The sequence below is a fragment of the Erpetoichthys calabaricus genome, chromosome 3, assembly GCF_900747795.2.
Source record: "Erpetoichthys calabaricus chromosome 3, fErpCal1.3, whole genome shotgun sequence".
Taxonomy (NCBI): Eukaryota; Metazoa; Chordata; class Cladistia; order Polypteriformes; family Polypteridae; genus Erpetoichthys; species Erpetoichthys calabaricus.
The window spans coordinates 259973727-260001721 of NC_041396.2; the positions used below are offsets into that span (position 1 = coordinate 259973727).

Genomic DNA, 27995 nt, shown 5'->3' on the forward strand with positions numbered 1-27995 from the left:
ATACTACAGTTGCCTTCACATGCATAAAAACTTCAGCTTCATTAAGAGTAAGTTAGGATTTAATAACAAAAGTCCTCTCTTTCTTTATCAAAACCTCTCTTTTAATTATTATTACAGTAGTGTATATTAATGTATTATTTTTATTGTGTTCATATTTTATATGTTATTTGTTACTGTTGTGATTTTATTATAAGAACTGTGATGTTAAGCAGTGTACAGTACTGTATATACAGTATGTGTATACAGTATATACTGATACTATATGTACCAGTACATACCGTAATATCTGAGGGTCTGTTTAACAACTAAATCGCTTTACAACCATCTGGCCAGAACCATATGTGGCTGTTAAGTGGTGCATACCCAGATAGGTGTGTTTATCAATCTTTGCATAGTTACCTCATGAGATGAGAGCGTGACGGCTGCTGGTGGCTGAATGACTGGGATCGTCCCAAGCTTGCTTGATGTCTCTCCATCAAGTCTCTGACCGCTGGGCTGCTAGGGCTGTTCTTGCGTGAAAGTGGACGTGCTTCTGGAGGTGGGTTTGAGACAGAGGCTGTAAACTGCAATTTTAACTTCATATGCTGACTTAACTATGGAGAAAAGAAAACAAAATGTTTGACACATTACACTCTACATTTCTAAGACAAGGATAGTCAAACTACAGTCAGCAGGCAAAATTATCTTGTTTAATAAACCTGGAACTTCAAAGTAAGGGAAAATGGAAATGTGACAGACATCTTTGAATAGTTAGGTTTGTGAAATGGACAGCCATACATTTTGATGTCAGTTAGAAGAGGGGAGACAGGTTAATGAGGACACCTGCTGTGGTTTTTGAAACTGAGACTCTGATTGGAGACATACTGATGTGCAGACTTCATCCTTGCAAATGGAGAGGAAGTGGCTGAGAGTTGCTGTTTTCTGTGGTGGGAGAGTTATTTAAAAAATACATTTTGCTCCTGAAAATTTGTGTTTTGGTTGCCGTTTACAAGCAGGAAGTTTTATATTTTTAAGCTTTTTTTCTCTGTAGAATGTTTTTTTGCCTGACTTTTCACCTGCACAGAAGCAAAAGCAGCTGTGTGTTTTGGGAAGCATTTTGAACACTTACTTGCTATTTGTATTCAAACTAGCATCAGCAAGGTGTAAGTAAATAACTGGCATTGTAGCAAGTAACAGAAACAACGATTTTTTACTGAGAAAAAAGGCAGCAGCTGACTTCAAAACAGTAAAGAGAATGGCTCCGCAGTGTGGAACGTATGCAGATGGCTAGCGTTAAGGCTCAAGCAACTGTAGGAGCAGGCAAGACAATAAGAAATTAACTAGCAGCGGATATTCAGTAAGCGAGTTTTTCTACACTGAACAGTTAGCTATCAGAAAAGTAGAGCAGTTACGAGGGCGACAGTGTAAGGGTTTATTACTATGAAAGAGTACAAACAGTGCGAGTGGAGAGGTTTTAAGTAAGGAATAAGAGGAACTCAATGTTAAAAGAGCAGATAGAGAAAAGTTAACCTGATAGAAGGACAAACAGCAAGCAGTTGAGGGGGAGAAGATTACAGGAGCTTAACACTAGAATTACCAGAGCCTACGAAAAAACTTGTAAATCCGGCCCACCTTTTAGATTTCTCATAGTGTCAAGTCTTTTGTTCTCCTGCTGAAACCCTGACAGTTCCAAGTACATGGACAATGGCGGCTAATTTTGGAAGATGCAAATATCTCAAAATCTAAAAATATCAAAATCCATAATACTTTGGGTCCCATGCATTTTGGATAAGGGATTAGGGATACTCAATTTATATAAACATAATTTCTACAAGTATCAGAACATTCAAAATAACTTGTCTAAGGAGTGACAGAACAGGTTCAACAGCCATCAAAAAAAAGTAAAAAAGTAATGAATCAAACAGAAATGGCCTAATGTTTACTACTTTAATGATCCATGCATCCATCTATTTTCTAAGCCTGCTTAGCCAAAGCATGACCATGGCAACATTTTAGCCTATCCCAGCAAGCATGGGGCACACGGCAAGAATAATCCCTTGACAGGGAGCCAGTCCATTACAGGGTGAAACACACACACACACACACACACACACACACACACACACACACACACACACACACACACACACACACACACACACACACACACACACACATATCAGCAGCCAATTTAGTAATGCCAATCCACCTATCCTTACAGCCTTAGCACCTGGAGGAAAACCATGTGGGCACAGGAATAACATGTAGACTCCAATAGGCAGCCTCTAGGACATAACTCTTGGTCTCTGTGCTGTAAGGCAGCAGTGCTGCCACTGTGCCTCCCTTCTTTACTGATACTATTATTAAAATTAAAACATCTGTGCTGGCAATGACTATAGCAATATAGAATTAGGAGGTCAATACCGGAGCCCTAGGTAAATCTATTTTGGTTTATTATTGAATTTTTTGGGGGACGCTTTTATTTAAGCCAACTTACAACATTTGATGTAAAATTAGTTCCATTTCTTTTTGTTTTTCCGAGATGGAGCACAGGCAGTAAAATGGCTTGCCCATGGTCACACAGTATCAGCAGTTGGATTTGTACCAACAAGCTCAAGGTTTGAAGTCCAAAGTCCAAAGCCTTAGGCACAATTTCACACTGCCTACATGAGGGTCTCATTTAAGCAATATTATTTTATTGCCTTTAAAAGAAAGGAACCGTACAGTACTGCAGTAGTTGACACTGCTGCCTTAATCATCTAACTCTCAGATTTTGAAACCTGTACTTGGTAATTATCTATGTGGATTTTTCACATTCTCCCCATGTCTTCATTGGTGTTCTGATGGGTACTCTGGCTATTCTCCCACATCTAATCAGTGATTCAAAATTGAGCCAGTGGGTTTGTCTGTGAGAGTGGCCCCTGCAATGGAGTTATAGCCATGTTCAGGGCCGGCTTCTACCTTGCCTCTGCTGTAGCTTTGAAATGTTGTTGTTTTTTTTTAATTGGGAACAATACTTCCCTGACAATATGGTGACATGAAAAACAGTCAGACAGATCTCACTATAGCGGCAGTGCTTCCTTACCTCAAATAGACCTGCCCGCAGTATCTGGAATGCCACATTGAAAGTGAGAGTGCTTCCTTTCCTGCAGTAGCCCAAATTACTGAGTGGTGTGTGGCACACAACAGCATTGAGTGCAGCTTCAGAGGCTCGAGATTCTTCTTGCGAATGCAGTTTTCCTACAGAACACAGAATGGTTAAGTATGTCACACATAAACAAGCTACCGTCAAACTCATCTCATCATGCAGTGCTGCGTTTTATATTACGCTTTTTACAAACAACCCAATGGCACCACTCAAGTTAAAGTAACAGCCAGCACCCAATGATATCCTAAACACTGTGTCTTATACAGTAAACAATTTAACAGAGAATCTTGGGTTTCCTTTCTTAATCTCCTGCTAGATGACTTCCAGGAATTTGAGTGCCACTTATAAAATATAAACTCTGGAAAATCTAAAATAGGCTGCTTGAACCTATATCCTTATCCTCTTAGTCAATACTTTTACAAATTAATGAACAGTGTTAAAGGTGATGACATGTATGTAAAGATAAATCCTTTGTTAACTTTAATAGTTTTATTCCTCTAGGTTCAAGAAGATTTCAGAACCTGGCAGAGTAACTGAAAAGACACAAGGGATATACATCATGCAAGCTGACTTGTGTTCACTATTTCATAAATGAAGTTATGTTTTTTAATACAATTTGCTTATCATGGTGTTGGAGAATATTGATATGTTGCATATTGGTTGGACAAACAACTAAGAATTTTACTGTACTCTATACACCTGACAATGTGACTACTGCTACTTCTACAACTCTGAGCTGTTTGGTAAACCAGTGATTACTGAATTCAATATCTATTTCAAAACAGAAGCAGACATTGAGTATGTTATTTTACTTTCTTCTGACAACATCACAATTCCATTTTCTTTACTACACAGCACTAAAACCCTTACCAGTGATGGCACTTTCAGGGGTCCACACCAGCCTTACTGCCAGGAAGTCCTGTAAATTGTTGAGCAAAGTATACTGGACTTGGAATCTCTGCCTTACTGCCACTGGAGACTCACAGGATGCCATCATCACAAAGCGAGGGCGGTCGAGGCGAACACTAGGTAACCTGAGGTACAACAAAACAAAGAACATTATTATAAAAAAAATGTATTGAATAAAGACAGCCATTATCACAACTGCACCTACCTGTAATGTGTGTAAATGAAGTTGGTAAAGGGCAGTTTTGGTGTAGACCACTGGAGCACTGCAACCAGAGGAACTTCAAGACCCTGCAAAGTAAACCAAAGAGTTGATAAGATAGACATGAAATATTATACTTCTTTAACAATGTAAATAGCAGAATCCTTAGATGCAGTGCTGAGGTTTCCTTCTAAGGGTTACACCAAGTTAAGGCAAAACAAAAACAACACTCAAACAACAACTACCTGACCATGGATATGAAATTCACTACGACTGAAAGATAAGAAAGGCATTGTATAATAAAACTGCTGTTAACGGTGGCATATAAGACAGACATAATTGAAAGGCATTATATTAGTGTTTCCCATCCTCTGTCGAGTCATACACCAGTTTTTCACATGCCAGTATGTGTGTGACCCACCGGAGTGGTTCCCCTTCCATGAATTGAATGTGATCGTGTGAGTGGGGGGAGTGAGGTAGTCTGCCTTGATGATTTGAGTGCAATCATTAAATGGGTGGGGTGGGGTTGCTTTTTCCACTCAATCACAAAGTGTTGGATGAATCAAGTGCGATCATCATTGTTTTTCCTCCTGGTTGAACTGAGCCGCTGTGAATTTGACGCGATTGTCACCTTCAATGCCGCTGTGGCCATGGCCCATAGCTTGGGAATCTCTGCACTATATAATATTAAGCCGAGGAACAGATCTACGGTACAAAGTTTTTGTTCACAATATATTTATAGGTTTGCTACTTCATTTCAATTCTTTTTAATTTATACTCCCTTATTTCTTGTGGTTCTCCGTTTCCACTTGTGTTTGTAAAGTATGCAATTTTAACATATTTGTTTTATCTTTCTTTGTGACATAACTCTTTCACTGCTAGGTAGCTAGTTAGTGTCTTTTATCCAATTGCCTAAACTCGGACCTCTACCATCTCAAGTGCGGATGCTACTTTAAATTACCATGAAAAATTAAAATTCCATAGCTCTGCTATATAATTGCTAGCACTTTTTCAAACATTGTACCCTTAATAAATGTACTGGGCCACTCCAGTGTCATTAGAGAAGCACTTTGGCATAAGTGGTAAGCACTACCTTGACTAAAGTTATGGTTATGAGAATTTATATACGTATATTGGCAGAGTGCTCCCTTAAACAGCACTGAGAAGGATTTGAAATATCGATCCTTGGTTATTATGCTGTATTTTTTAATTTATTGAATCATTTGTTTAATTTTGACCTTTTCTTTGAGAAAAAAAAATGAAACTACATTTCTCTGTAAAGACAGACTAGTCAACTCCCATTTGTGCAGCGGTCTTATTAATCTGTACATGTGGCAACAACACAGTAATTAGTATATTCAGTGTGTACTTCAAAACAAACCATCTAGTGAAGAATAGATCATTATTTTCCAAACTGAAAAAAAAAAATGTGCAAAATAGAGACTAGATTGAAGCATGTTTTCTTGATCCTTTTAAACTAGAATAGCCCAAACTGATCTGTTTTGTATAATAGTTCTTTTCTTTCAGCACTCTACATTCAAACGTAAACAGGACCACCGCACAAGTCGTCAGCTGATACCAACACAGGAAAGACCGTGGCAGTCAAAATATACTCTGAGGCAGTGGACCTAGCAACCGGGAACCAGGATTGGAAGTTGGTGCCAGCCATTTTTGACTTTGAGCTCCACCAGCTAAGATTTGTCATACCAAGAGGCTTTAGAATGGAAAGGAAGTTGGATTCTGTTACATAAACAGTAGTGGGTATTGTATAACAAGCATACTGGACATGCTCATTTCACTTAATACATATTAATCAAATACTGTCTACTGTTTTGTGGGTAAAATGAATCACCAATCAGAAATTAGTTTGTTTATGGAAAGAATTACGTGGAACCCAGCCAAGTGCATGCCAGTTGGCCACCACAGCTGACCAAATAAACAGTGAAAATTGAAAATTTAATCCTTCTATTTTTTGACATGAATAAAGGAGCGAACAGTAAGCTGTACTCTCTTAAATTTCATAGACGTCTTTTTATTTTATTCAGACCTGAAATATATGGATGGGTAAAATTTAACCCTTGTTTGCAAAGAATGATGAATAGATGGGCATGGTAATAGTAGCTTTGCTTTTCAATAATATATTTTCAAAACATATTTGTTTCAGATTAAAAACACCCATTTCTGTAGTTAATTTTGTGATTTGAGGTTGCAAAATTCCACTTTCTGAATCTGCTTTTTCCAATACTTGGTCAGGGAATCAACAACTATTCTCAGAGGACTTTACCCCAAAAGTCATAGACAATAAAGTTGTACAACTGAATCATGTTTTACTTTAACTTATTACAAACAGCAATGATGCTGTCTGGCTGAAGATTTACAAGGCCCGTGCAATGATTTGAAAGTTTTTAATTTTGGGTTTGTTTTGTCCCTGTAAGTGTATTATAGTGACCTCTTTGCAACTAGGCTCACGGTCACAATAGCTGGAACTTGGACTCCAGTTTTAAAGCACGCTTGCTAACCATGTCTTACTTGCGCTTTGTCAAACTTTCTTCCTGCTTACTCTTCCTGCCATGTTACTTGCCATGTGTTGTTCCTTCTTAACTTATTTGTCCATCCTATAGTCAGTGCAGCTCTTTGTGTGCCTCTCCCATCCCTTCTGCTGGAGGTCTCCATTTGCATAAGCTGGAAAGACACAGTGGCACTGTGTCTGTCCTGACTTGGTCTCAGCACTGAGGCCAAGAAAAGGACATGGTGTGCTACTGTAACATACTCGGTGCAGTATTATTATGAACAGATATTAAATTAATAAATAAAAAACATGGGTCAGCTAATTCTTTTTTCTATACACATCACCAATTTTCAGTCTAATCAGTAAAAGCATTTTTTAGATTTCCAGGTTTTTCTATTGAAGTGGTGTTTTTCAAGACTAAATATTGATTATCGAAATGTCCTCTCATAGTAGATATCTACTATTCTAGATTTATAATTCTCCCAAATTTCAGCTTTTTAACTAAATGGGTAATAGAATGTTGTTGGTTGGTGAGTGAGTGAGTCATCTTTGCATTTTACAAACATAGATAATCAGGTTTATACATATGCATACTCATCTATATTGCTGTTATAGAACACAGGAGGTCTTTTTAGCCTGACCTAAAACATGATGTAGCCTGAGCGTGGGAAAGGTGCTATATAGATAACATGTATTATTATTATTAATTTAATATTGTTTTTTGTATCAGTATGCTGCTGCTGGAGAATGTGAATTTCCCCTTGGGATTAATAAAGTATCTATCTATCTTAAGTTTCCAACTTTCCTAGTAACTTTCCAGTCTATAGGATGATTTACTGCTTGCCAGGGGTCTTTCTTATATAGGTCTATATAATCCTAGGAATCTCTTTGTCTAGTTAAGAGTTGCAAAAATAGTGTGGAGAGTTCAATTGCAGCACTCCAGCGGATCAGCTGAATAAATAAATATGTATACACCGAACTCTTTGCAGAGTAACTTCAGAATATTTATTTAAAAGTGAATCATGACGCTATCCACTTAATTTGAGTTGCCAATTAAACTAACATACAACTTTGGGATGCTGAAAGAAAATTAGAGAAACTGGAGAATTCCCATGAAGATATGGTGAAAATGTGTAAACTCCACATAGGCAAAACTCAGTCCATTGTCTGATCCCCAGTGAATGTTTTTTGTGTCTATAATCTATGTCTGCTACTACAATCAATATACTTTTTTCTTTGGATCTATAAAAATTGTTTCCATTAGTTTAGAAATAATTCCTAATCAACAGATGATTTACGCACATGAGGTAAATGCAATTTGGCCGTAGTGATTGATATGATTTCACCTTTTTTAATTCTTTCATGTCAGACATACAGAAATCCAACTCTCTACTGATATCACCCTCATCTTGGATAAGGATAATAAAAATGGGGTCCAAACAATATGGATTCATGTAGCCTACTCTAAACACAAATGATGTCACACCTGATAAATAGTGACTGCGTCCTCTATAGAAAAGTGCAATCACAGGGAAATTTGAGCATACAAAAGTAACTATTTTACAATTAATCTATCTATATGACATGGTGCTTTTTACATATTGTGCCCCCACATAGTGCTTTACAACAATAACAGTACAAGTGTATGTAACAACAAACTGTAACAGAAGATGATTTAAATAAATGGGAGAACCAAAAATAAATAAAACATTTTTAAGAAACAACAAATGTTATTGCATTACATTTGCTTATTTGGCTGATGCTTTTATTCAAGGCAACTGTCACCATACTAAACATATTAAAACATATTCAGAGTACAGTAGAGACAGCATCAATGAGGATGTGGTAGAACAGTTGGGTAGAAAATAAAGTAAATGTAGACCTAAGCAATTCAAAATGAAAGAGAAGGTAGGGAGATTTAATACAAAATATGAACACATAAAATAATGATATGTGATAGATGTCCACAATTCAGGGGGAATATTCTGTAAGACAAAGCAACTGAAAGAAGGGAAAATACACTCATTTGCAAAACCAGTCCACTCTCTACTCATTTCTAACTCCATAATAGCAAATAACAATGATTGTGATTACCTCTTTTACGTCCTCCTGTGGCCGTTCATTAACCTGAAGTTTAAAAAGGAAGTTATGCTCCTCCAGGGCACTGAGTGTGGTAGGAAGACCACTAGAAAGGCTGTCCACTCTGTAGAAGGATGCCATGGCCACATCACCTGACTGATGGCTATTCAGAAACAGATTACAAAGAAGAGATTTTTTTTTTAATTTAAGAGCCAGTTTCAATCCATTCTTGTTCTCCTCTAACTGCAGCAAACTGTATATTGTATTCTCAAAATACACCATCTCAAAAGCTTTCCTTTCTGTGTTTACCAAAGTACAATGTCATTCTATGCCATTTTTTGACACTGACCCTCCATACTGCTGTATAGATAATATGTCAACGCTCTGTTACCACTTTCTATCTTTACCTGGTCTTATTTAAAATGTAACTAGGGAACACAAAGATACTCACACACATGCAAGTACAATATCATTAATTACATGTATTTATAATGTATATCTAGTATTAATGCAGATATTTTAAAGATGCAGAAAATAATACATATACAAATAAATGTACCTTTGGAGTCTTAGCACTCTCTCCAATTTGATCAGGCAACAAAAGGCGAGTCAATAGTGGGTTTAACAGACAGACAAAAGGAAAGTCATGGTGTGGATGGTGTCATATTCAACCACCACATTTTCTAGATACTGTTCCTTCCTCTTTTGCATCACTGCTGAGACAGGACGCTCTCCAAACAGAGGAAAAATACAGAAATAATTTTCATCCATAAAAACAACCTAAGTCTTCTATCTCAAGGCCAATGTGTTTTTTTAATATGGTACTGTTTGGCTCTTTTAGTCATGACTGTAAACTTTATATCAACAATACTTTCCTAAAGACAAGTACAAGTTAAAAGGAATTCAGCCACATCTCCATACCCTTTGACAGGCACTTTCTATGTGTGTTGCATGATTGTATCTTTAACTGTTGCAGCTATGCATGCCCCCTACACACCCAGACCAATATATTATATAAAAGTAGAGACATAAGTTAAAAACATAAAGCAAGGATTTTAATGGGTTATGAGGAAAACAAAAGTAAAATCATTTGAAAATTATTTAACACAAGCTAAAAAAAATTATGTAAAAGTGAAATCATTTAAAAATATTTATTTAATACAGACAACAGAGAAATATTATTATTTAATACAGGCAGTAAGAAAAAAAGTGGGCTGTGGCAAGTAGTAACAACACACTTTGTTGACAGTCACTGAATGTTGCAATGCTGATACAGAACTGCACAGCAGTGCGGCTGGAGAGCAAAACGGTAAGAGTGTCGCTGTCCTCAGCCAACCATAGCAACTGAACAAGTATCCTTGTTACATTTGGATTATTTTCATCAAGAGAATCTGAGAAAAGAAAGTATAATTACTTATAAAGTTACAACTAAGTACCGTATGAAGGTAGTAAAAATATATTTTATTACGAAATTTGAAAATGAACTAAATACGGGACATTCGGGTGTCCCTGAAAGGTCAGTACGGGACAGGGGACAAAATTATCAAATATGGGACATGTCCCGTATATAAGGGATATCTGGCAACCCTAGTTGCAGTTTAATTTGGAGTCAATAGTTTCTATCTATGCACTTTAATTACACACACATCCACTTGAAACTGAAATCCCAAATTTAGAGGACATGTGTTGCGTTATACTGTTTGGAGGGTAAAAGTGTTATACCGTTTGTATTAGAACTGCTTCAGTTATATATTTTCAATGTCTTCACGGGACTCTCAGTCTTATGTATTAAATATACTGTAGTATTTATCAGTCACTTTGTGCATATATGTTATAAACTAGCAAAATACCCGCGCTTCGCAGCGGAGAAGTAGTGTGTTAAAGAGGTTATGAAAAAAAAAAAAAGGAAACATTTTAAAAATAACGTAACATGATTGTCAATGTAATTGTGTTGTCATTGTTATGAGTGTTGCTGTCTTTTATATATATAATATACACACACACACATAAACATATATATACATATACATATATATACAGTGGTGTGAAAAACTATTTGCCCCCTTCCTGATTTCTTATTCTTTTGCATGTTTGTCACACAAAATGTTTCTGATCATCAAACACATTTAACCATTAGTCAAATATAACACAAGTAAACACAAAATGCAGTTTGTAAAATGGTGGTTTTTATTATTTAGGGAGAAAAAAAAATCCAAACCTACATGGCCCTGTGTGAAAAAGTAATTGCCCCCTGAACCTAATAACTGGTTGGGCCACCCTTAGCAGCAATAACTGCAATCAAGCGTTTGCGATAACTTGCAATGAGTCTTTTACAGCGCTCTGGAGGAATTTTGGCCCACTCATCTTTGCAAAATTGTTGTAATTCAGCTTTATTTGAGGGTTTTCTAGCATGAACCGCCTTTTTAAGGTCATGCCATAGCATCTCAATTGGATTCAGGTCAGGACTTTGACTAGGCCACTCCAAAGTCTTCATTTTGTTTTTCTTCAGCCATTCAGAGGTGGATTTGCTGGTGTGTTTTGGGTCATTGTCCTGTTGCAGCACCCAAGATCGCTTCAGCTTGAGTTGACGAACAGATGGCCGGACATTCTCCTTCAGGATTTTTTGGTAGACAGTAGAATTCATGGTTCCATCTATCACAGCAAGCCTTCCAGGTCCTGAAGCAGCAAAACAACCCCAGACCATCACACTACCACCACCATATTTTACTGTTGGTATGATGTTCTTTTTCTGAAATGCTGTGTTCCTTTTACGCCAGATGTAACGGGACATTTGCCTTCCAAAAAGTTCAACTTTTGTCTCATCAGTCCACAAGGTATTTTCCCAAAAGTCTTGGCAATCATTGAGATGTTTCTTAGCAAAATTGAGACGAGCCCTAATGTTCTTTTTGCTTAACAGTGGTTTGCGTCTTGGAAATCTGCCATGCAGGCCGTTTTTGCCCAGTCTCTTTCTTATGGTGGAGTCGTGAACACTGACCTTAATTGAGGCAAGTGAGGCCTGCAGTTCTTTAGACGTTGTCCTGGGGTCTTTTGTGACCTCTCGGATGAGTCGTCTCTGCGCTCTTGGGGTAATTTTGGTCGGCCGGCCACTCCTGGGAAAGTTCACCACTGTTCCATGTTTTTGCCATTTGTGGATAATGGCTCTCACTGTGGTTCGCTGGAGTCCCAAAGCTTTAGAAATGGCTTTATAACCTTTACCAGACTGATAGATCTCAATTACTTCTGTTCTCATTTGTTCCTGAATTTCTGTGGATCTTGGCATGATGTCTAGCTTTTGAGGTGCTTTTGGTCTACTTCTCTGTGTCAGGCAGCTCCTATTTAAGTGATTTCTTGATTGAAACAGGTGTGGCAGTAATCAGGCCTGGGGGTGGCTACGGAAATTGAACTCAGGTGTGATACACCACAGTTAGGTTATTTTTTAACAAGGGGGCAATTACTTTTTCACACAGGGCCATGTAGGTTTGGATTTTTTTTCTCCCTAAATAATAAAAACCATCATTTAAAAACTGCATTTTGTGTTTACTTGTGTTATATTTGACTAATGGTTAAATGTGTTTGATGATCAGAAACATTTTGTGTGACAAACATGCAAAAGAATAAGAAATCAGGAAGGGGGCAAATAGTTTTTCACACCACTGTATATACATATCTACATATACACATATCTACATATACATACGTATATACACATATACACATCCACATAAACATATATATATACATATACAAATTTATATATCTACATATATATATATATAGACATACATATATACATACATACATTCACATATATATATACTGTATATAAACATATGTACTTATTGGCTCCTGTATTTAGGATATAGCAGGTTGGATAATGGACGGATGGACATCTGTATGCATAGCCGTATTTGCCCGTTTTCGTTTTTTTTCTTTGTTCAGTAATATTTCAGTAAACCCGGACCTTGTCAGTTCAAATCCTGGTACTGACACCACTGTGTGACCCTGAGGAAGTCACTTCACCTGCCTGTGCTGCAAAAAACAAAAGTAATGTAACAAATTGTACCTCGATGTTGTAAGTTGGTGGAATAAAGGCATAAGTAAAATAGATAAATATGTATTATACACATAGGAACTATTCATTTATTTTCAGTTAAGTCATCTGCAGCAAACTTTTATAAATGAGGGTTTCTGATTTTTATGTTTCTTCTTCATTGAGGTTCTCTCTTGGAGAGCTTTTTTCATTTCATTGAAAATGAAAGCAGCAGCTGCCAAAATATGTAGCTTTCTTATTAATTTTTCAACATTGTGTAAAATAAATGTATAAAGTAACATAAAAGGTTTAAATACTGGTTATTCTTTTACACTAAAATATTACTAATGAGATACAAAAAAAGTAAAATGGATATGTTCTTTTTCTTTAAGGAGATTAAATATTACTGAAGAAAGAAAAAAAAAATTAAACAGCCAAATGGGGCTATGCATACGAACTTAAAAGGTTTAAATAAAACAGAAATATATATTTTATTTTTACTTGCTTAACTTGTGGAGGGTGTATCCTGTAGCAAAGCCCTAACTTTTTTCGTGAAAGCCAGTTTCAGTAAATAAGTGTTAAAAACAGGTGTAGATATTGACAATAAGCTACGTAAACCCAGAAAGACATGGAATCGTTTAAATCAAGTATCATTACATCTTCCTTTCTTAAAGAGAAGTAAGGCAGTACTTATAAGCTTACATATTTATATATAGACATACATATATCTATATCCGAAGCCGTGCAAGCACACTCTTGAGAATGCAACGTATAGTTGTACAGAAGAAAAGCAATCTTGCCTCAAATGAATGGCAACCTTTTGTAGGTGAAGTATTGCTTTTAAATTTTAATTAAGAACAAAAGAAAACCTCAGAGGTTCGATTCCCGAAAGGGAGTGAAGAGAGTGTCCGGTTACCTACCAGGTAACGCTTATGGTTGGACAGCAAGTGACGTAACATCAGCCACGGTGCCTTCAGTTGTGAGAAGCAGATCATAGAATGATTGAAAATAGTTTTGCATTTACCTTTTTAGTAAAAGGCGAGCTTTTAAACCTGAGAAATCACCCCGTAAATGCACACGTTTAATTGCACATGTGTTAATATGTATGGTTACACAGTATTAAAAGACAGTGAAGAACGTGATTTACCTTTGTTCCCGCGTTTGATAAAAGGCTAGCTTTTAAGCCTGAGAAATCACCCCGTAAATGTACACGTTTAATTGCACGTGTTAATATGTATGCTTACACAGTATTAAAAGACATGTGAACAACGTCAGTTACCTTTGTTCCCGCGTTTGATAAAAGGCGAGCTTTTAAGCCTGAGAAATCACCCCGTAAATGCACACGTTTAATTGCACATGTGTTAATATGTATGCTTACACAGTATTAAAAGACAGTCAAAAATTAACGTCATTTACCTTCGTTCCCGCGTTTGACTCGTGCTGTAAATCTCTTCCTTGTTTTTAGTTCACGTGATTACGTAGGAGGCGTGATGACGCGATACGTGACTCCGCCTCCTCCATTAGAGTATATGGACAAAAAATATGTTCCAGTTATGACCATTACGCGTAGAATTTCGAAATGAAACCTGCCTAACTTTTGTAAGTAAGCTGTAAGGAATGAGCCTGCCAAATTTCAGCCTTCCACCTACACGGGAAGTTCAAGAATTAGTGATGAGTGAGTGAGTCAGTCAGTCAGTCAGTGAGTCAGTGAGGGCTTTGCCTTTTATTAATATGTATAGATATAGTAATCCCATCACTACAGCTTCAGCAATCTGCTATTCACCAACCAATAAATAAATCTGTGATCATTTACCTTTGCATTGTATTTTGTGTCATTAAATAGGGTGTCTCCTTTTAAAGATTAATGGTTATTAACCAACAGTTAAAGAAATTTGATCAATGTTTGCACCCTAAAAGCTACCCTAGAACCAAACCTGAAGCCAACCATTACCTACCACACCTCGTATTTCCAGAATTTCCTCATGGCCAAGTTAATTAGCTACCAAACTGTTTGCCAGTCCTACACCTTATTAACTCTACTGCATGTTTTGCATGTGTAAGACATAAATTAAAGTTTCATTTATTCTAGGTACAAGAAACCATACTCAGCCAAGTTTAGGACTGGTCCCTGGTTTATTGCCATTATTTTCCCCCTGTAGGCACCCATGAAAATCTGTGGCTTTCTTGGCTATTGATCTGTCAGTATAACCTAACAGGAATGTCATTCATGAGACCATGGTGATGTCATGATCACAGATTTTTTTTTTATTAGTGCTATCATGCTGACAACAAACTGCCAAAGTATTTTTATTGTGAATTGGAATATAGTACACCTCTGAAATTCGCAGGGGTTACGTTCCTAAAGCACCCATGAATTGAGAAAAACCGCAAATTATGGATGTGGTTAAAAAAAATGCCTATTTTTATATTTTAAACCCTAAATATGCCCCCAAAACACTTTAATTTAATTTCAACCTCAGCTTAATACATTACCTAAAAAAAGAATGTAAAGGTAAACCCATATACTGTACAGTACTGTACTGCTATGTCTCCCGCAGTGCTAGAATGTAAAATACAGATGTTACCGCTATATGTACTGTAATTCATGCAAGTGCGTTTTCATTGCCAGAAGCCTTAGAAGGTGCAGGGCGTTTTGGTGGCATCTTGGGGCTTTAACCCTTAAACTACCACATACTTGGGGGTTAATGCATCCCTGGACACCAAATACTTTTTGCTTCACTTTTTAAGTAAACGTCACAATTCACAAAGAAAAAGTGAAATTTTAATGGAACGCATTTTTTTTCATGCAAAGAGCATCATAATTATTGCAACACTGATCATTTTACACACTGCTAATGAACTGTAAAAACTATTTAAAAAAACCACTGGAACAATATGCACAAGGTGCAACTGACGCCATTGATGAAATTCAGTAAATCACCAAGTCAGCTGCGCTGGAACTGGCTGCACACGCAAGCACACAGAGGTAAGCGCTGATACTTGCAGGCTAGTCTAGTGCACTGGCTGAATCCCAGAGACACTGAGGCTGCAATGCTGCAGGGGCCAGCAGTGGTCATGAGCTGGCTGCTCAATGAATGTACGGCACTGACTGATCAGCTCCGGCGTGCTGGTAAATTGCACTGGGAACTGACAATAGCTGGTTGCAGCAGTTTAAGGATTAAGAACAACAAAATGGAAAACACGACAACACTCAGCTGGAGATGCATCACAGTCAATCAGTAGCGGTCCAGTGCCACTAAGATTCACACCGTCAAGAAGACTGTGATTTATTTATTTTTATGGTGGAGATTCCAGGGACACACCCAACCTTGACCCAACCAGCACGCACTCAGAAACAGAGACAAAAACAAAGCAAACTAGTAATTAAGCAGCAAATAAAGAATGTAATGAAAACAACGATACCACCCCTGTTCCCCTTACGGCAATTATACATTAAATACAACAAAGCACCAACAAAACACACACAGTAAATAAAGTCCATGAAAAACGGCAATGGATGAAATGTAATGATGAAAATAGATAGTCCAGAGATCCGCATGTTGAATGGGAATGTAAAGATAGTCATACCGGTAGTTCCTGAAATGGTGAAGACGGGTGGACGGATTCAGCAGCGCTCCTTTCTTTGCAGGATGGCAATGAACCCACTTACAGTCCTCATGTACACTGGCAGATGGCAGACAATCCAGACCCCAACCACGAAACGATCCAGGACAAAACGAGTAAGTACAGGTAACCCAACAGAATGCAGGCAGAGAGACAGGAACTTGCAACACAAATTACAATTTTTTTTTTTTCTTTTGGTCACCGGCCCCCTTTTTAAAAGCCGCGCTGACATCCTTTGACCCCAACAGCCCCTGCACCCTCAGCAGAAGACCAATCAGAGCAACTGCAGTGACTGCTGGGAGATACAGTTTCAAATTCTAGTAGAGTACAACACTCTCGGATTGGCTACTTTCACCATCCCAAGCTGCATTTTCCTCTACGGTTGCTTCCTGTTCTTTCTACAGTGCAGTATTGCCACGAAAAAATCCATAAAAAATTGCAGAGGATATTTGCGGTTTCCGCTAACAAGTATTAGTTAGGTTCTAAGGAAAAATCTGCGAAAAACTGAGGCCACGAACCCTGAACCGCATCTTCGCGGGGGTCTACTGTAATTGGTTTTAGAAAACAGATGAACTAATTAAGATTTCAGTTAGTGTACTGTATGGTTGTGTCAGTATGAGTGCATAAATTACAGTTGCATTTCAGTGCATTTTTTATATCCATAAACCTTTCTTATTGTGTAGAGTCACTGAGTCTTGTGACTGCTCCACTTTAAGCCATTTAAAGGCTAATTTTTCTCAGGAGTGGTTTTCTTAAGCTGGTGCAAATTTTTCACCTGGTCAGTGCTCTTTTACAAATCTTTCTAAAATAAATTTTTTAAAGAATAAACCAAAATCTGACCTCAGAAGTATGCATACAGAAGCTAATACAAAGAAATCAAAACATAGGTTTTGTGACGTGGCTTTGCTTGAAAGATTTAGTTCAGTTCATGCAGGCAATGTAATGAACCATAGAGCTTGCATATCTTCCAGATGTACAGAGAAACTTGTAGATTTTCTTAAATGGATCTAGTACTTGTATCAGGTAAGTGACTGTCAAAAGGTTACACTTTTAAATAATGGTTCAAAATGCTATACAAAACCATCCATCAACTCACCACACATTGTCCACAAGAAGCACAGAGCCATCTGGCATCATGGGAAGGTAGCAGGCATTGAAGTTTGGCAGAATTTTAACATCTCGAATGGAGATCTCCTCCTGGGAGGATGTGTTCAACACTAAAGAAAGATTAGATCACAGTCAGTGATGAAAAACATGTTTAAGGTTTAAATCTGAAACAAATCTGTCCAAAGTTCACTTCTGATCTTCTAATTTTATATCATGAAAAGGTATTCACAGACCCCCAAGCCACATATTCAGCAAGATTTCCAGATCTTGAAAAATTTTTTCATTCTCCAAAATTTTCATAGAAATAAGGAAAATCAAAATAGGTCCAGAGTTACACATCCTAAATTGGCTTTCAAAATTTTCAATTTGTTACATCATCAAAATCATGTAAAAATAATCAAACATGATAAAGTCTTTCTCACCCTTATTATAATTCAAGACTGGATTAATCAAATACAGATTAAAGTAATATTCTACATCATGCTAACAAAAACAATTCCACAACAAGGAATCATATGAAACACTTTCAAAAAAAGGATAATCTAATGCTAAAAGATCAAAAATGACCACAAATTTAACACAGAATTCCTGACCCACAAAACTGTTGGAAGAATTTTAGCTTGGGTTAAGTAACATACTGCTTAGAATGATAAACTTCTGATACTCAAAATACCTCACACAACAATAAGTAGTAAACTTAACAATCACAAAAATGTTTTAAATTCTTTTGAACAACTGTACAGCCAATTTTTATAAGCACTGTGCCTTGAAGATATGAATGATAGGGAATTTCCAACCAGTTCCTAGGGTCAGTCTCATTACAGTGTGTTCTGGTGATCACTGGATTTGATGTACCCTTGGGGTCTTCCATAAATTCAAAGTACCGTAAAACCCTTTGATAACATCATTAGGACTGGGAGAATAAAGCTGGTGCCACACCAGTTCCGCACAGTCTGATGCTAGTCAGTGAGAATTTCAGAAGAAAACCAGAGCACCCACAAGAAACTTTATAAATACAATACACAGGGATGAAAACACTAATCATTGCTTAAAAAAAAAATTACAATTGACAGGTGGAAAATGACTGCATTAATAACGCCACTTATTAAATGAGACTGACATTTTATTCTTTTTCAACTTATTAGTTTGCACATGCCCCTTATAGTAAGAGCACAGGGACAGCCATTGCACAGCACCCCTGGAGCAATTGCAGGTAAAAGGCCTTGCTCAAGGGCCTAGCAGAGTAGGATCTCCTTTGGCAGTAACAAGGATTTGAACCGGCAGCCTTCCGGATACCAGCGCAGATCCTTAGCCTCAGAGCCACCAGTCCACCCCATTCTGGAAACACATTTACATTTGCTACTGTCTAACCTACATACATCTCAGTGTTTGTGCAGTAATGTGGGGGCTGGAAAGAAAAAAAAATCCAGTCAGTAATAGAGAACATTTAGTATTTATCAAGGACAGCATCACTAATTGTAAAAGAAGAGAGAGAATTACTTAATATAACACAAAAATCTGGATTTGGAAGGGTAAAATTTTTGCCCTTTGAACCTCATTGGTCATCAGTGGGAATGACTATAAATTAGTTCCACAGATTTTTTTTCCTCCAATAGAGACACAAAAGCAAGAAATAAGAACATGCCATTCAAAGTGTTCAAATTATAAAGCACAAACAGATTAATGTAACTTCTACATTTTTTTTTTCACAAAACGTGTCAAAAAAAGTTTTATAAACTAATTCAACTTATGGCATACACTAAAGGAAATCGCTGCACACCTTGACACAACTGAATCCTCAGAAACACCTCATTGTGTTTGAGGTTGGCTAATAAGATGGCTAACAAGTCTATATGATAAACATCACTTTTACTGGGCTTTTTCTCTTGCTCCCTGTTTAGCAACTGGACACACCCAACTGATTATAATCTCATCACTCATTTGTGGTATGCTTTTGACATACATACCTTTCAGGATGGTGAGGTATTTTCCAGACACGGTCATCTGTTGGCACTTCACTGTGGGAGGCGGTAACACCGTTAAGGTTGTGCTTACTGAGGAAAACATAAAACAAAAAACAATAAAAAGTTTAAACCATTGTGCATCTCTTTAAATACTAAATGTCCTAGGAGAACAACAAAGCACACTTTCAAAAAGTATTTGCATTCCCACAAAACAAGCCTTACGTTTCCTTGCTTTGAAAGAGGATGGCACAGCAATAAAATTGAAGAGTGTTACTGAATAAATGCTCTAAATTCAGAAGCTGTAACCATTCTCTTTTTAAATTTAACCCCATAATTACAAAGACTTGCCTTTAATCTATTTTAGAACAGTGCACAAATACATAGTATGGGTTGACAGAAGAATAGGAAATAGCCCAACAACAATTTTAAATTTCAATTCACCTAACAGTGGCGGATAGTTTAAAAAAAAAAAAACAATTTGGGTGGGGCGCAGTTTTTTTAGGGAAAAACTGAAGCAGCACTTATCTATTATATAGTGCCTTTCACGTCTACCTTTCTATCTGGTTATTCCACATGCTCTCGTGGTCCTCATAATAGTGTCAATGCACATCACAGCCTGTATAATACCAGACCCATAGGAGAAATCCAGGCTAAAATATATTATACCCTTTCCGCCATGCTGCCCAATCTGATGCCATCTTTCACATTTCTACTGTGCTCCAAATCTTCAGTTTGTGACATCCACAGTCCCTTATTCCTCCCATAACTTGCCCTATAGAAGTGGAAAGGAAAAGGTGCACCTGGCACCCAAACTATATAATATGCCGGTGTCTCTAAATTGCCCAATTCTCCATTTTGCCAAAACAAATACCAAATGTCCGCACCCCCTCCTCCAGAATGTTCCAATAACCTTATTTTCTGTAGTGGCACAATTTTTGAAACCAAAATCATCTGAAGGTACACCACTATTTTACTAACTGCAATATACAGTCTCTCTCATACACTTGCTCAACTGCCTGAATCCAGTGAAAAAGGACCTACAAGATCGGCGTTTGCTGGCACGGCACTTAGTGAGCATTTTGGGGGCATCTCTAAGCTGCTTCCCCCCTTACCTGTCCTTCTCTGCCTCAGAAGCAACTCGTATGGCCACTATCCACAAGCCTTGTGAGGCTCGCTGCTGACCACACACCCAGGTCAGATGGTCTCTAGCAGCCAGGAGACATGTCCAAAGTGCTCTAACATGGCAATCGTCAGTGTGTAACCACGTCCTAGATTACTTGTCTGCTGCCGAATTCTTAAGTCAGGTCAGTTCAGTCTAAACTCCTTTATCTTCTCTTTTTCTTCAAGTGAACAATTTATGAAGGGGTGCTTCGTTAAATAAATAACCAAATTTTCTTTGATTTCTCTAGTTCCAATTGAAGTTGCCATCTCCCTAAAGTCGCGCTCACTCAGTTGTAGTTACGTTAATGGCAGGTGTAAACTGTGAACTATTGACGTCAACTTGAAATAGTGCATCAACAATAGTCCTATCACATTAGATTAAAAAAAAACAAAAAAAAAACTTAAAACAATACTGATTTGCTGCCAATAAACGTAGGAGTGTCTGGGGCCCAGAGAGCTGTGTCGCTGGAAAAATTTAAAAGCAACCAAATAAAGGGCAGCCTCAGGTCACCTGCTTACCAAAAGATCAAGGACTTACATATGCTGTCATTTGGCCAGCGTCCATCACTCAGGAAATATAGGTATTTATACAAAAATGAAACAAATATAAGTCTGAACCAATTTTTAATGCATGTTGACATGCACTGACACCAGGCATGTTGTGCAAATAAACAAAATTATATAATGATCATTTTGCTTTACCAAATTAATTTAAAACATTGGTGGGGTGGGGGGTGGTCATTACAAACCGCCACTGTCGCCTAACATTTGCAAAACATCAACATGATTAGAAAGTCATAGCTACAACTAACAACTGCAATACTCGGTAATTGTTCTGTATATCTATAACAAGCAACAAAAAAAATATTCCCTAACACTTTAAAAAGTGAACCTTAACACTTAACTAACACTTCAACTTTGACCACCTTTTTTTAGCTTTGTCCTTTTGTACATGTTGAAGAGCCACTTACAAAGTAAGTGTTCAGATCCAATTTCTTACTCATTTCATATTTTATAAAACACTTCTATCATGTCTCCATCTTTTCCTAAACCAATTTTAATTCAATTTCAGGCTCATTGGAAATGATAGAATCAGGTATAAGGTATGACCCAGCCTTTGACTTTTGTGCATGAGGGTTTCCTGTGATTTAGTGGCACCAACTACAGAAGGCCAATGTTTATCAGCCAATCAACCCCATAGAAATGTCACCATTTATTCCCTTTTCTTAAGCTTATAAGATCCAAATCTTTCAATGTTTTTTCACTATTCTTACTTTGCAATCATGGAATCAGTCTAGTAATGGACTTTCTCCAGCACTATAATAACTATCTTGTAATATGGATATTAAAACAGCTCACATCAATCTAGATGTGACATCACAAGTGTCTCATAAAGCTAAGTTCTTATTAGCCCACTAGCTCTTATGCCAGTCTCAAGCCTAAAATTCTGTTATTAAGCTATTAAGCCTTAAATGGCCTTGCACCAGCATCAGTAACCTTCTCCATCACCATGATCCTGTTCAACCACAGACTCTGGCAATCTTGTTGTGCCCCAAACGAACCTGTGCTCTGTGGGTGACAGAGCCTTCAGTGCTATTGCACCCCTAATTTTGGAATGACCTCCCTAAATTAAAGAGAGCAGCCATTTCAATTTATTCTTTGAAAAGGCAAATTAAAATTAATTTGTTTAGGATTGCATTCAACTTACCCTGAAGTTCTGACTCTTTATCTCAGTTTGTCCATGTGCTCTGGATGATCTACATCTGTATCACAAATGATGCTATTTGTTCATGGTTTTCTCATAGTATTTTATATTTTTATTATGATTTCTTGCCTCTTATTCCACTTCAAAGCTTTGTATATTTATCTTTATTTAGCATTTTATGCAGATATTATTTGTATCCAATGTTGTATATTCATTCAGAATTTTTGTGAAGTGCTTTGAGCTTGGGTAAGGTGCTAAAGAAATAAAATGTATGATTATTATTAAGTCTTTCTATCTTAAGACATGTCTCAATAAAACGGCGAAGGCCGTCTCATTAAAATTTAAAAATGTTTTAATTTTGTTTCTTTTCTAACAAAACTCATCTATGTACTGTATTTTTTCCTTCACAAATTCAGCATAACTGAATTTCAGACTTTAATCAATGTAAAATTCCAAAGATACAAAAGTACATATGCATTATAATGTTTTTACATTTCACCTGTCTTAAAAATACACTGCCCTCACTTTCTAGTATAGTTGTTGTTTCTTTATGTTTTCTAATGCCATATTATTTTGAAAAATCATATATTTAATTAAATCTGTTATCAAGCCCCCATAGTTCTATTTAGGCTGTGGAGGGCCAGAATCTATCCCAGCTGTGTCTGGAGCAACACGGGGAAGAGGAGTGTGCCATTGAATTGCAGGGCTACTTATTCTAAAGCACTGTAGCTTTTAGCTTAGACCTGGGAATCTGGAAGTTACACCAGGTAAAGCTGCAGTAATATCAAGATTTTCACAGTATGCTGTTTATCAGAGAAATACTGTAAGTGAAAATTCTCAAATGGCCTATTTTATTTAATTTCTTCCTGATCTAGTAGAAACAAATTTTTGCTAGTTATTTTTGTGATTACTTTCATAGCTAAATGTGTTTATGATTTCATTAAGACATTCAGCACCAACATGTCATACTCTCAATCAAAAAATAAACTTTTTATTTAAATGAAATAGGGGCAGAAAATGGTACCCTTGTGTTTTGCAAAAAAAAACAAAAAAAAAAAAACATTGGCAGTAGTTCTAAACTTGAATGATGAATGCTTAACAGTTTTAATATAAAACAATAACAAATCAGGAATCTCAGGTTCAAGAGTGAAACTGAACGGGATCAGGAGGAACAAAGTACTTTTAGGGTGCTGTTTAAAAACCATTATTAGTACTCCCCTATTAGTCAAAATGCAGAGCACTGCAGTACAAAAATCTACCCTTTTATACACGATGATACAAACTAACCATTAAAAATGATAAGAACACTGATCATAGAAGTGATGTGCAAAACACACGCAAAAAAAAAATGTATTGCAGCATAGTGCGTCTAGAGTATCATGATGCCAAAATGAGTATGCGGTAAAAAAAATAACACCATTCTTTTACGATCAAATGTCAGCCTTTACTTTCAAATATTTTTTTTCAATTACTGTATATCCAAATTGTGATGTTTTTTCTCACAGTCCTAGTGTCAACTGATTATACTGAATTATAATGTTAATGAGCATATACAGTTAGGTCCATAAATATTTGGACAAAAGTACAGAACTTTTTTCTAATTTTGGTTCTGTACATTACCACAATGAATTTTAAATGAAACAACTCAGATGCAGTTGAAGAGCAGACTTCCAGCTTTAATTCACTGGGGTGAACAAAACGATTGCATACAAATGTAAGGCAACTAAAGCATTTTTTAAACACAATCCCTTCATTTCAGGGGCTCAAAAGTAATTGGAAAATTGACTCAAAGGCTATTTCATGGGCAGGTGTGGGCAAATCCGTTGTAATGTCATTATCAATTAAGCAGATAAAAGGCCTGGAGTTGATTTGAGGTGTGGTGCTTGCATGTGGAAGATTTTGCTGTGAACAGACAACATGCGGTCAAAGGAGCTCTCCATGCAGGTGAAAGAAGCCATCGTTAAGCTGCAAAAACAGAAAAAACCCATCTGAGAAATTGCTACAATATTACGAGTGGCAAAATCTACAGTTTGGTACATCCTGAGAAAGAAAGCAAGCACTGGTGAACTCGGCAACGCAAAAAGACCTGGACGTCCATGGAAGACAACAGTGGTGGATGATCGCAGAATCATTTCCATGGTGAAGAGAAACCCCTTCACAACAGCCAACCAAGTGAACAACACTTTCCAGGGGGTAGGCGTATCGATATCCAAGTCTACCATAAAGAGAAGACTGCATGAAAGTAAATACAGAGGGTGCACTGCAAGGTGCAAGCCACTCATAAGCCTCAAGAATAGAAAGGCTAGATTGGACTTTGCTAAAGAACATCTAAAAAAGCCAGCACAGTTCTAGAAAAAACATTCTTTGGACAGAAGAAACCAAGATCAAACTCTACCAGAATGATGGCAAGAAAAAAGTATGGAGAAGGCGTGGAACAGCTCATTATCCAAAGCATACCACATCATCTGTAAAACACGGTGGAGGCAGTGTGATGGCTTGGGCGTGCATGGCTGCCAGTGGCACTGGGACACTAGTGTTTATTGATGATGTGACACAGGACAGAAGCAGCCCAATGAATTCTGAGGTGTTCAGAGACATACTGTCTGCTCAAATCCAGCTAAATACAGTCAAATTGATTCATGATACAGATGGACAATGACCTAAAACATACAGCCAAAGCAACCCAGGAGTTTATTAAAGCAAAGAAGTGGAAAATTCTTGAATGGCCAAGTCAGTCACCTGATCTTAACCCAATTGAGCATGCATTTCACTTGTTGAAGACTAAACTTCAGACAGAAAGGCCCACAAACAAACAGCAACTGAAAGCCGCTGCAGTAAAGGCCTGGCAGAGCATTAAAAAGGAGGAAGCCCAACATCTGGTGATGTCCATGAGTTCAAGACTTCAGGCTCTCATTGCCAGCAAAGGGTTTTCAACCAGGTATTAGAAATGAACATTGTATTTCCATCCATCCATTTTCCAACCTGCTGAATCCGAACACAGGGTCACGGGGGTCTGCTGGAGCCAATCCCAGCCAACACAGGGCACAAGGCAGGAACCAATCCCGGGCAGGGTGCCAACCCACCGCAGGACACACACACACACAAACACACCCACACACCAAGCACACACTAGGGCCAATTTAGGATCGCCAATCCACCTAACCTGCATGTCTTTGGACTGTGGGAGGAAACCGGAGCGCCCGGAGGAAACCCGCGCAGACACGGAGAGAACATGCAAACTCCACGCAGGGAGGACCCGGGAAGCGAACCCAGGTCTCCTAACGGCGAGGCAGCAGCGCTACCACTGCGCCACCGTGCCGCCCACCTGATTAGTATCTTTAGATGTATACATTATGTTATTAGTAAAGTTGTAAATGCATTTTACCTGTGAACTTGTTGCAGTGCTGCATGTCTGCACGCGGTAAAGAGCACTTTAAAAAAATAAGCTAAACTGAAGTGAAATAAAACTGGTATGCAGTACTTTACTTAATATACTGTACCAAGAGTTTCATATACATTTTCTCTTACTTGCTTAAAAAGCAAAGAATGAGAATGTTCAAATGATCAGGCTTGCCGTTTTTGCAGGGTTTCTCTCTATCCATCTAAAGGGCCAGTCCCCTAGGGCTGTGAGGGATTCACTTCCATTTCTTTCCTTTGCACCACATACAACAGAGTCTTTTGAGCCCCAGCAGCCTGTGCCATTCAGCAGACAGATATCATGTCAGTGAGCGTGACTACCTCCAATTCTCTGTCCATGAGTTTTGCTACAGGAGATTATCCTGTCATGTGCTGTTCTGGTGGTTCTCTTGCCTTAGTCTCCTATTTTCTGCCCATAGAGCCCCCTCATATTGCACCAAAAAAAAACAACATGGCGTGAGATGACTATACAAAAATCACAGATGAGAGGCATAATAAAATATTTCCACTGAAATCAATTAATCACAATGACATTATTCCCTGACTATTTGGATCATATCTTATACATGCACAACAACCAGAAGCGTACATTATACACAATATTCTGTAACACTGCCTTGTACTACTACTATTAAATATTTAAACACCATAAGATAAGAATCAGTGAATGTGTTCATAGCCATCAATCAGTGCACCATCTTTTTGCAACAGCTTATTGTTATACTGTATCTGACACCAGGTACAGTTTATCTGCTAATTGCCATAAAAACTAAGATATTTACTTTATTTCCTGCAAAGATTTCAAAGTTTTTGAGATTCATTTTACACTTGAAATAATGCATTTTAGTTTACTTTAATAATCAATGTAGACTAAGTTAATAAAAACTTGAGTATCCTTTCATAGCTTTTGTAATTATGATTATCACATAATGTTTGTTTGAAATATTCCTGTAGTGAATTGTATTAAACAAGCATTTTGCTGGCAGCGTTTGCCAGACACTTGTGTTTTTTATGTGGCATTTTCAATCAAAGGTCTGTTCTCTTGTTAGCCTGCATATGCCACAACTACAAAATGCCAGCCTGATGTTGCTCATTCAGAATGTAAGAATGTCCGCCTGGAGGCTGCATCACTAATGTTTTTCCTCAATATTGAGGCAAAAATAAAGTCTGCATCCAGTTAAAACAATGATTAAACTGTTCATGATGCTCAAACACAAACGCATAGCATGAATTCCACATTGGGTGTGTGCTTGCTTTGAGAACTATAGGCTATTATTTGACACTCAAGCTGTGGAAAGTGCATGAAATCTTCTTTTTTGATTTTCTAAGTGCAAAAATTACAAATCAAGACTGAAAACATTCATGAAGAAAAGTAGTACGAATATGATTTTGTCATTTTCTTACACTCTAAGACATCTGAATCAAATAAATAAGATCCAGTTTAAATAAATCTCTGCATGCACTCTTTCACATCTACTTTTACAGTCAAAAAAGGCCTGAATGCACTTGGAAAAAGTACAACAAAGACAGAAAGAAGTAAAATGTGATCATTAAACTCTTTGTTTGAAAAAAGTCACAACAGAAATATGAAACATTTATCCAAAATGCTAAACAAGCATGCACATTCTAAATAAGAGTGTTTAAATCTTGCTATGTATTCCTGAAAACCAAATGAATGATGCCAGGCACTAGATGACAGTGGGATGTAAAACTTACAAAGCCTGTCATTATTCCTATCATCAGTTCAGCAGAACTATGATTCCCTGGGACATCTATCTAGAATGGGACACATTAGCCATTCCCTCAAAATATGATGCAAATTAAAAATTCAACTCAGGAAGATCTGGTGAAGCAGAACCATTCAGCACTTCAATTTCTAGTAAGTGGTACTGGAATAGTTAGAGCTCTGTACCCTTGGGTGTTTAAAATGCAAGGCCAGGTGTAATCATGTCAACTGAGAAACCCAGGACACAACACCATCATCCAGCAAATCAATACTCTACAGCCCGGGAAGAAAATTCATTTGCCAAAAGGTAAGCCTGGAGACAGTGTACAAAACTGAGTTAAATAAGAGACCTTCAAAAAGCTTTACAAAAAAGATGAATCTGAGAGCTTTGCCCTACCCTTCAAATAATGCAAATTAAAAACAAAGATGCAACTCTTT

At 37.4% G+C, this 27995-nt stretch overlaps 1 protein-coding gene across 1 annotated transcript in view; it reads right to left on the minus strand.

The window, feature by feature from the left end:
* The window catches only part of trappc14 (trafficking protein particle complex subunit 14), a 69804-nt gene that overhangs the window by 12516 nt on the left and 29293 nt on the right, over positions 1-27995 (minus strand). The window contains exons 4-10 of the mRNA XM_028798133.2: positions 19552-19638; positions 17574-17694; positions 8839-8986; positions 4242-4324; positions 3998-4161; positions 3065-3219; positions 400-593 (exon numbers count right to left, since the gene is read on the minus strand). Coding sequence (XP_028653966.1) covers positions 400-593; positions 3065-3219; positions 3998-4161; positions 4242-4324; positions 8839-8986; positions 17574-17694; positions 19552-19638 — 952 coding nt within the window. The remainder of the gene's footprint in view (positions 1-399; positions 594-3064; positions 3220-3997; positions 4162-4241; positions 4325-8838; positions 8987-17573; positions 17695-19551; positions 19639-27995) is intronic.